This window comes from Lotus japonicus, chromosome 1 (assembly GCF_012489685.1).
Source record: "Lotus japonicus ecotype B-129 chromosome 1, LjGifu_v1.2".
Classification (NCBI taxonomy): Eukaryota; Viridiplantae; Streptophyta; class Magnoliopsida; order Fabales; family Fabaceae; genus Lotus; species Lotus japonicus.
The window spans coordinates 40,709,234-40,719,168 of NC_080041.1; the positions used below are offsets into that span (position 1 = coordinate 40,709,234).

General features: G+C 38.6%; 1 protein-coding gene across 3 annotated transcripts; it reads right to left on the reverse strand.

Moving 5' to 3' along the window:
* Nucleotides 1-6,847: 6,847 nt before the first annotated feature.
* LOC130734675 (pentatricopeptide repeat-containing protein At2g30780-like) lies at nucleotides 6,848-9,579 on the reverse strand. Of its 3 annotated transcripts, none has more exons than XM_057587188.1 (3): nucleotides 9,323-9,579; nucleotides 8,681-9,025; nucleotides 6,848-8,094 (listed from the first exon to the last, which is right to left on the reverse strand). In XM_057587188.1, the coding sequence occupies exons 2-3, from the start codon at nucleotides 8,933-8,935 to the stop codon at nucleotides 7,093-7,095; spliced, it is 1,257 nt and encodes a 418-aa protein (XP_057443171.1). In that variant the 5' UTR covers nucleotides 8,936-9,025; nucleotides 9,323-9,579; the 3' UTR covers nucleotides 6,848-7,092. The 3 variants fall into 3 exon arrangements, with proteins under 3 accessions (XP_057443171.1, XP_057443172.1, XP_057443173.1); XM_057587189.1 differs by having other exon boundaries at nucleotides 8,681-9,052; nucleotides 9,323-9,526; XM_057587190.1 differs by having other exon boundaries at nucleotides 8,681-9,055; nucleotides 9,323-9,526.
* Nucleotides 9,580-9,935: the final 356 nt, after the last annotated feature.

Sequence of the window (9,935 nt, forward strand, 5' to 3'; positions counted from 1 at the left end):
TATTGTTCAAATCTTATGAGATAAGATTTGTTGCAGATTTTAAAAGATTGACTTCCTGTTATTGTGTGGACTCTTTGTTCATTCAAGCCCATCGAAGACAATGTCTGAAGAACTGCTATTTATGAAGATCTAAACCAAGTTTCTAGGTGTGCTTCGTGTTGTGTGACTAGGTTTTTGTTATTGTGAGTTCACACTGAGTTTTGTAACTCTCTCAGAAGATTTATGCTCTTGTGTTTTAGCTGAGAGTAGTTTGTGTTTGAGTTTGATCTTGAGATCTGTCTTTACTCTTGTTTGTAAGTGTTTGATCATTGGGGCAATGATCGTGTGAGAAAGTGAGAGGGGTTCTCATACCTAGGGGGAGGAATAAGTAATAACCACAGGTAGGAATAAGAAGGAAGGGTTGTGAACATAGGTTGTTCATCTAAGACCTTTTGTGTACTTGATTCCCTATAATAGTGGATCATCTTTCTTGGGTGAAAACCCTCCAGATGTAGGTGATATTGCACCGAACTGGGTGACCAATCTCCTGCGTTTATTTTGTTATTTATGCTCTTTAACTTCAATATCTGAACAATGTTAACTGTCACATGTTGTACTAGATGTCTTAGACATCGCGTAGAACATCTGTCCTGTAGCTGCCTAAATTTCATAAACAAGAAGAGTCAATTCTACAAGGCAGGCTATACAAGAAAAGGAACGTCATATCTACTGAATGGTCTGACCAGAACAAGAAGAAGAATAATGATCAAAGCATCAAGGCACATCATGGACTATTAATAAGGATGATCAGAGCTACAAGGCAATTACACTAGCAAAGGATATGACAAATCCGCTAGTCCGCCTGAAGATAGAAGTAGAAAAGGTCAAGATACAAGAAGAATCAAATCATCAAGATAATCTTCATAAGGAAAAGACAAAGCGTCAAGCTCATCTACACAAGGTGAATCTAAAGCTTCAAGTAAGCACATGCAAGATCAAGTAAAGATATCGGATCGTCTGAGAAGACCATACTCAACGTCTACATTCAAACGCCTATCTCAAGGCTGATCAAAGGATGCAATGTTCACAGAAAAGAGCGTCATATTCAAATGGAAATATCTCTGACATTCTTAAGGAGAAAGTCAAGTGTTGAGAAATCATGTGATACTATACAAAGCACGTTGACCAAGGAAACAAGTACAACATGTCAAAATCAAGAGTTTCCTCTTTCTCTCTCTACAAGAAATGAAGAATTGGAGCAAAGCTTATTGTCTACGCCTACAATCATTTATCTCATTCAGGCAACACAAGACAATCCACTTCTCAAGAAGAATAGGATTTTATCAAGCAAGGTGATTGATGCACTTGCTTTAGTGATGATGAGTTTTGTTTTCAAAACAGAAAAAAAAAAACAACCTTATTGTTTTTGGAAGCGCAAAATAGTCCTTAGGTTTGGTTGGCTACTAATGTGAATCCCTGATTGAGAAATTGGGGCGTTACACCTATGAGTTGGTGATCTCGACCACTCATGTCATTGAATCGAGCACTAATACTGCTGGAATGGGTCATTAGATAAGTGGCAATTGACTGCTGGAACGAGTCTTTGTCCTGCCTGCCTTATATGGAGTTGGCGTCAATTCGGATCATGGTGAAATGAACAACATGTAGGCATGTGAACTAACCTTAGGGTTATTGGTTGTGGACATGTGTTTGATGGTGTAAGACCAAGATTTGGTAAGGTTGTACAACTCTGAGTTTTGATGATAACAAGTTTATATTTGTGTATGAACAATTATGGTACTCTAACGTTTGTCTTTTAAGTGTTTGACAAACAGGTTCTAACACTGACCCAAATATATATCCTTCAGAAGTTAAAGACCAAAGAGTAACCAGTGAAACGCTTATGCAATCACTACGTTGTTCTGAACGGTAATAAATGCTTCAGATGTTCTAAAGATTAAAGCTCTGATGTGGGCTCTGAAGATTCAAGTGCTAAAGTTCTGAAGACCAGAAGTTCTGAGTGAACAGTCCAGAAGCTGAGACTTGAAGATTCTGAAGTCCAAGAGTAAGCTGGCTCTCAAGACCAAAGCTCTTCTAATTCTGAAGACCAGAAGTTCAGAGTGAACGGTTCAGAAGCAAAAGTTCTGAAGGTCAGAGGATCCAAGCTTCCTTTTGACTCTGATCAATTTCTTCACAAGTTCCAACATGAAGCGTCGCCAAGATCAGAAGTCAACTAGGCTAAGGCAATGTCATTGTCAATAGTAAAAAAGCAAGTGAACTATTCTGACCGCCTTACCTACGATGTTCAGCCACAGCAGGTTCTGAAATTTCCAGAATTTCCCTCTAACAGATAGATTATTTAAACGTATACAACATCTCACCTTGGAGTATAAAATAGGCTGAAGAGAGAAGAAATTGACTAAGAAACTATTGTGCATAAGTTAAAACCTTCCTGAGAATACCTTAGCAATATTTCTTCATTGTTCTTATTGTGTTTACTCCTGCTTATTTATAAGCAAATCTTTGTAAACCAAGAACCTTTTACAAATTGTTTGTAGTTCCTTGAGAGACCAGTGAGGTCTGGATTCTTGAGAAGACTAAGGCTTGTGAGTCTCAGTGTTCCTAGTTCTTAGATTTGTGAGTCACTGAGCAAGGTGTGCTAGTGCAGTTGTAACAATCTTTGAATAGTGGAAAACCTTCATTCTAAGAAGGAAGAAATCACCTTAACGGGTGGACTGGATTAGCTTGAGGGATTTATCAAGTTAACCAGGATAAAACACTTGTGTGATTTTCTCATTCCTTTATCTTTTACACTTAGTGTTCTTGAAACCGAGAAGATTTGTTAAAATCTTAGAGGGAAAGTTTTTATACGTAAAACCCTATTCAACCCCCCCCCCCTTTCTAGTGTTTTTCATACCTTCAGATGGGTTGTATTGCTATTGCGTGGGAACCTTGCTAAGTGTTTATATTTGTGAATATGCATGCTTTTACCAGCTTGTTTGTGTGCACGTCCAAAATATGACTCTGCGGTATAGAAGTTGACCCTTGCACCTTTCTTTCTTATGATTGTTCGACGACGCCGCTCTAGAGGATGAGCAAGAGACCAATGGATGTTAGAAGGGGGCGTCATACTCGGGGAGTGCGACGTTCACACTCGTTGATGGGGACCCGCGGTCGAGGGGGATTGGCCACCCCCGACGAAGGGTGGCTTACACAGGTTGTGTTGTAGAGGATAAAGTGGATGAGCGAGGTGTACCCTTCAATAAACAGATCTACTGGTGCACACTAAGTTTCAACATTCCACCTGGAGTTTTTGCAAGCACTGCAGGGGAGGCTTTGTCTTCCGCACCACCCCCGGTCGCGGAGTAGGAACCACCTCCACCCATACCGATGAAGGAGGAGCCTACGACACCATTGTCTCCCCACCTACTACCTCTTTTTCTGGTGTTCAATTGTCTAGTCCCCCGGGTGATGTAGGAGACTGTTTCCGTTATTACTACGACGGTTGATGTGGATACTGAGGTCATAGAGATGAAATGTTATGAAATAACACAAGAAAGGGGATTTGAATTGTGTTGTTATAAAAAATTTGGTTTTTCAAAAAAGATAATTAGTTTCAAAACTTTTTCGCAAATCGCTTAGAGCAGCGGATAAATAATCAAAGGAGTAAACGATAGAGACATTATATTATTATGCTGGCTCACCCCCTTAAACGATAGGGCTACGGTCCTTGGCTAACACTAAGATTTTTCTAATCACCAAGTATCAAGGACTTCTCCGTTACAAGTATTCTATAGAACTTCTCCTCTACAAGTATTCTCAAGGACTTCTCCTAACCCAAGTATTATGAAGGACTTCTCCTACAATCTTTTTCAAGATCGTTTGCTTCTACGAGGTTCTCTACTTACAATTTATATAATTTTAGTTTGACTCTATGATTTGATCTCTCTTATGAGCAGACAAAGTGAATAAATATTTTCCTTTTAAAGCTTGATGAAGATTTCAAGATTGGAGCGTGTAGATCACACAAAGTTCTAACCATTGGTTCAAACGTTCCTTTTGTCTAGTGCATTAAATGCAAGCTACTATTTGATGAAGAGTTTTGCCAAAAAATGTAGTTTGTCAGCTAGTTTGTGGCACTCATTCTCTGTTCCTTTCTTTAATGAGAATATTTGAAAACATGATTGTGACATTGTACTTCTTGCTTCGGCCAACGTGCTTTGTAGATGATCACGTGATTTTGACACTTGACTTCTTCTCCATGCTTGTCAGAGATATTTTCCAAATCAAAGATGACGCTCATTCTCTAGACAATGTCCTTCACTTGTCAGTTGGAACTAGATGATAGAAGCAATCAAGTCTTCACTTGTCTTTAACTTTCTTGTCGATCTAACTTTCATGTTTGACAAAACGGTAGAGGGTATAAACAATAAGTGATATTTTCTGAAATACAAGTGACATAAATTTTTAACTATTACACTTATACCTTTGAAATTGTTATCATTCAAAATATGATAAACGAGAGATTTTGGACTCGGACGACGAGGCCACAATGGGAGTGAGCGAGAGGTAGGAGCAGAGTTGCCAAATGAGTCAGATCTAGAGGAGCTGTTTGAGGACACATGGACTGAGTTGTAGCCAAGGGCGGAGTAGTGTGGGATTGTCGATTTATAGTTGAGCCACTCATCTGTATTTTTGGGGACAGGGTAGAGCCCACATGTTTGGTATATTTTATTCAGATGTAATGATTTGTACTTGACTATTTTTACTCCTCTTTGTTGTGGTAACGTGTTATTGACTCTGGGATATTTATTTAATATTTAGGTTATTACTTATGCATGTTGAAGAACATTACTTTTAAAAGAAAAAATAAATCTCTACATTTTAAGACAGATTGCATTCTTAAGGTGGCTCAAGGTTACTAAGTAACCCTTGAAAATCGGGGTGTTACAAACTCACTCGGCAACAACAGAAGCGACAAGCAGAGTCGCCATAGTAGCAACTCCATCGCTGACAACGATTCCTCCTCCCCCCTCCACAACGTTTACGTCGCCGAGTCACACCGCCTCTACACCTTTTCCTCCGACATCGTCGACCATCTCTTATGTGAAATCATCAAGAGGTCCAACGAATCCTAGTAAAAGGAAATCATCGTCAACGTCTTAGATCCAGATTCATCAGCATCTCCCTTTTCCTCCACTTCCTATGCCGAAACACGGATCCAACTTCAACTTTTTCTTCTTCCCATCGTAGATCCATGTCAGCACCATCTCAGTACAAAGCGTCAACCTTTGGGCGCGAAGAGAAGACAGTTATCGGGGAGGAAGAGGAAGAAGTGCATGTGGAGAAAAGATGTTCGATATGAGTTTTCCGGTGAAGGGATTTTCGATCTGGAAAATAAAAGTATCCAAACATAAATCACATTACAATTAATCCACAATGACTCAAACTCTATTTTGCAAACATCACCAAACCTCTGTTTTGCAAAATATAATCCAAACACGCATACTGTAGAGTCAAGGCCCTATTTGTGAAAGTATAGGGCACACACCCCAACCCAAGGATGCACGTTGGGGTGCAAGGAACATTTGGTTTCTAGACATATAGCAAATTAGAGATGGCAGGAAAACTCAAACCCACGGGGCCCAACCCGAACCCGACCCGAAATTTCGGGCGAAACCCGATTTCTTTGGGTTTGGGTTTGGGTTTCACCCAAATTTTAAAACATGTTTGGGTTTGGGTGTGGGATTGATTAAACCCGCACCCAAACCCAAACCCAAACCCGAAGCCTTATGCATGTAATTATTACTATGTAGGGTTTTCTTTAAAGTTACTAAGTAGACTTATGTTCATGAACTATATTTTTTCCTTTGTATTGGAATGATGATGATGTTTAATCAACTTATATTCATGTTGTTCTCTTATTTACATGTTGTTTCCGGATCGATTTTTTGCCGGTTCAGTGCTCACATTGGGTTTTGGGTTTGGGTTTGGGTAACCCGAAACCCAGGGGTTTGGGTTTAGGTTTAACTTTTGCACCCATATTGAATTTGGGTTTGGGTGTTAAGTTTGAGTTTGGGTGTGGGAATGGCCAAACCCGCACCCACGGGGTCCATTGCCAACCCAATAGCAAACGTTCCTTGCAGACTAAATGCCTTGAAGTAATTTAGATATACCTCTACAAACCTAACAAGAAAAATAAAACACATAAAAGGTGGTCCAATAGTTAAAGAGGTGTCGAAAAACTTGGAAGAACGAGTTAAAAAATCTAGCTTCTTAAATTTGTCATTATACATTATTTATCATAAGACATCGTGTAATCTGATCTGTTAGTCACACTCACCTGGTGAAAACTTTATGTTTTGGGGTTGGATTTGTTTATCTTATAGTATTATAAAAATAAGTACACTGTTGATATTAACCATCTTTAATTTCATTATATGGCCTGATAATGGGAATGCAATCAGACGACAATAAACAACACTTTGAACCATAATTATTCAACAAACCACCACCAAATGGTAAGTGTGGAATTCGGTTAACCATTATTATTTTAATGCGTGTTTGGATGTGTGATGTACGTACATTTCAAAGCAAGATAGCATAGAAGCTCCATGTTGGAGCTTATGGACCAACGTGATTTTGAGGTTTTTAACATGAATTCCTAACGTGCAACCAGGCATATGCACATAGTTGAGCTAAAACTAAATTTTCTAAGCTTTTCTCAGGTTGCGATTACACAAAATTGCCTGGACTTACCTCATGTTATCTTGATCGACAGCAAGTGGTAAAGTGACATCTTTTGTAATATTTCATTGATTGTAAACTACTGAACTCATAGCTTGGTTACAACACAAATTGCTACCTGTTGTAAAAATTAAGGAGCTTAATGGAGCTCATCTGCCATCATCACATTAGCTCTGTTATTCTCAAGACAAAACTTTGATACAGTTCCAAATGTTTAGTCTTTACTGAGAAGTTGAGGAAATTACAATGTGACACAGCTATAAAATGAGAAGTTGAGGAAATTATCAAATTTAAAAAGTGGGTAGCTAAGTTTTTATTGGGCAACAACACAGACAATATCTGATGTCCTGTAGGTAAGTTTTATCCTCACACTAGTCCCGCTGATTTCATGTCTTCCAACACTGAATCTACTTTTTCATGTAAGCTTGCTCTCTTATAGCCAGAAATCAACAAGTCATAAGTTGATCTGGTAAGCACATAGCAACACTCCAAACATTCTAAGAACATGTCTAGTCTATCATAAGCTTCCCTTCTAAAATATGAGCAGATAACTTTTTCAACATCATCCGCACATGTGAACGACAACCCTTGTTTCAGCATTCTGCCCACAGCAAACTCTACATCATCCAACCTATCTAACATGGCATACATCCTCACAATCCCACAATGGATTTGTGAGAGCACGCCAGTTTTGACTAGACATGGCTTTGTCATAGTTTCGAGTAGCTCCTCCATCTTTTCCACACGCCCTTGTTCAAGATACAATGCTACTAACATCTCAGCCATGATTTCGCTGACTTCCCACCTGGTATCTAGCACGAACCTGAAGAACTCCTCAGCTCGACCCAAACTCTTTTGTTTGCAATGCCCTTTAAGCATACTTTCCAGTATGGATACACTAGGTATGATTTCAGAAACCATCATTTCTTCAAAAATTTGATCAGCAATCTCAAAGTTTCGCGAATTAACACAGCCTGATATAAGGGATTCAAACATTTGAAGATAAGAACCGAGTCCAGCAGCCTTCTCAGCCGAGTACCAAGCTAACATGTCATCAACATTCCCTGACTTGGAAAAAAATGAAATAAAGATATTATAGGTGTGAAAATCGGGCTTATAACTTTCTGAACTCTCCATGATCTCAAATAAACTATATGCTGTAACAATGTCATTGGAAGACAAGCAAGCACTAATAAGGGAATTAAAAACCAAGGACGAGGGTTTAACTCCAATAGTCTCCATAGAAGTAAACACGCGCATTCCTAGTGGCAGATTCTTCAGCTTTCCACATAGCAAGATGAGCTCAGAGAAGAGACTATGGTCTTTTACATTCTCTTTCAGCATTTTCTCCAAAATCCATTCCAAAACCTGGCCAGTTAAAAATAATATGTAAGTGCATTGATTATCACAATCTCTATAGACTATAGGCATCGAGCAACAGCAACAGCAACAACAAAACTCTTTTCCCCTTTTTTTCATCACGCAAAGCCAGTTATAAAAATTAAAAAAAGACTATATAAAAGAAGTATAACTGCTGATAAGAGCCTGTTTGGATACGGGCTTATTGGAGCTTATCCACTAGAAAATTCAATAAAAACACTTCAATAAGTGCTCTTTGGTTTGTATCCAAACTGGTACTATCAACAAGCTGAAACCACATTGTACATAAAATTCATCACAATGTTTATTGACACAGTTAATTACCATTAAGAAAATGGTAAAAGAAACTAAACTGGTGGGCTTAAAAATCCATTTGGTTACAATGCAGCAAATTAATACTTGCAAATGTTAAACCCGTCTACTTATTTTTCTTCGTACTGAACTTAACCAATTGGTACGGTTTTTAATCAATTCATACCCCCAAAAGTGATAATAATAATAATAATAATAATAATAATAATAATAATAATAATAATAATAATAATAATGAAACCTAGAGTTGGAAAAACAGTACCAAGCGAGCTTTATCAGAAGAACAAGGGATGAGAGATGTAACAAGCGAATCCCAGGATAGTTGTGAGCTTTGAAAGGAAGGCATTTCCTGATCCAGTGTCGTTTTGATGCGTGAATTGGAGACCTGAACTAGTTTGAGGAGAAGGGGATTTGCATTCAAATTTGCATGTTTGCAGAAGAAGAAGGAATGCTGAGGAACTGGAAAGAACTCAAATCTCTTTCCCACTGTCCTTAAAACCCTAATAGCAAACGCCATTTTTCATATCGGTACAGTTGCAACCACGAATCTGGTTTGCTTTGTTTGGGATTTACCTGGTGGCTTCTACAATGAAGCACCTCACATGTCCTGCACCAATGCACCACTCAATATTACCTGCTACAACCAGTTATTCTTTAAATTTTCAGATTTAAATATAAATCCATCAGTTTCTATGAGGGAGAAACCCAATTTTGCTTCCAATTGAGATTCTCCGATCCTTTTAACCTTGTGAAGTGTTAAAACCAGAGGAAAGAACAGAACAATTCTGAGAGCCAAAGTTCACTAGATTAACAAGAACGTTCGATTCAAAACCAAAAATTGAAAAAAGATACAAGCGTTAAATATTAGAGTTAGCAATAAGATTGAAGAGAAACTGAAGGTTACCATGGAAATCCAGAAATATTGTGGAGAAAGTCAAGCATCCAAATCACCGCACGGAAGAGGAAGATGGAATTGTGATACAACCAGAATCTCAGAGAGGGAGAAGAGAGGGAATAGGGGCAGAGAAGAGAGAACAAAGGGATAGAAGGGGTTTCATTATCTCAACAATATTCAACATATCTAATTTACAAGGCCAATCCCTATTTATATGCGTAACATATCCCTCCCCTTAAAATTTTCCTTGTCCTCAAGGAAACATACAAACAAATCCAAACAACTAAATGAACAACTAAATGAAACAAGACTCAAAAAATTGAAACGGGCTCCAAAACTAGAAAGAGAAAGAAAAAGTAGCAACAACTTTCCTAGTTGCCTAATAGTCTTTTAAATCTAAACCCATCTAAACCCATACAGACATGCTTCTCCAGGCCTTTGTTTTTTTTTTGTTTCCTGCCAGACCCAAAACCAACAAGGCCCAACTCCTTCTCTGAACAGCTTGGGCTTGGCCCACTCGAATGGGAGAGGGGTCCAGCATTTTCCCACTCACTTGTGGCCTCATCCCTTTCACTGTAACAGCGAGAATCGAGACCCTCTCTTTGCTTCCACCGCCGCAACA

Excerpts from the sequence above, each read along its gene's own strand:
- LOC130734675 (XM_057587188.1), bottom strand. The coding sequence starts at position 8,935 with ATGGCGTTTGCTATTAGGGTTTTAAGGACAGTGGGAAAGAGATTTGAG. Across the intron at positions 8,095-8,680 it reads CTTCTGATAAAGCTCGCTTG|GTTTTGGAATGGATTTTGGA; the intron begins GTACTGTTTTTC and ends TTAACTGGCCAG.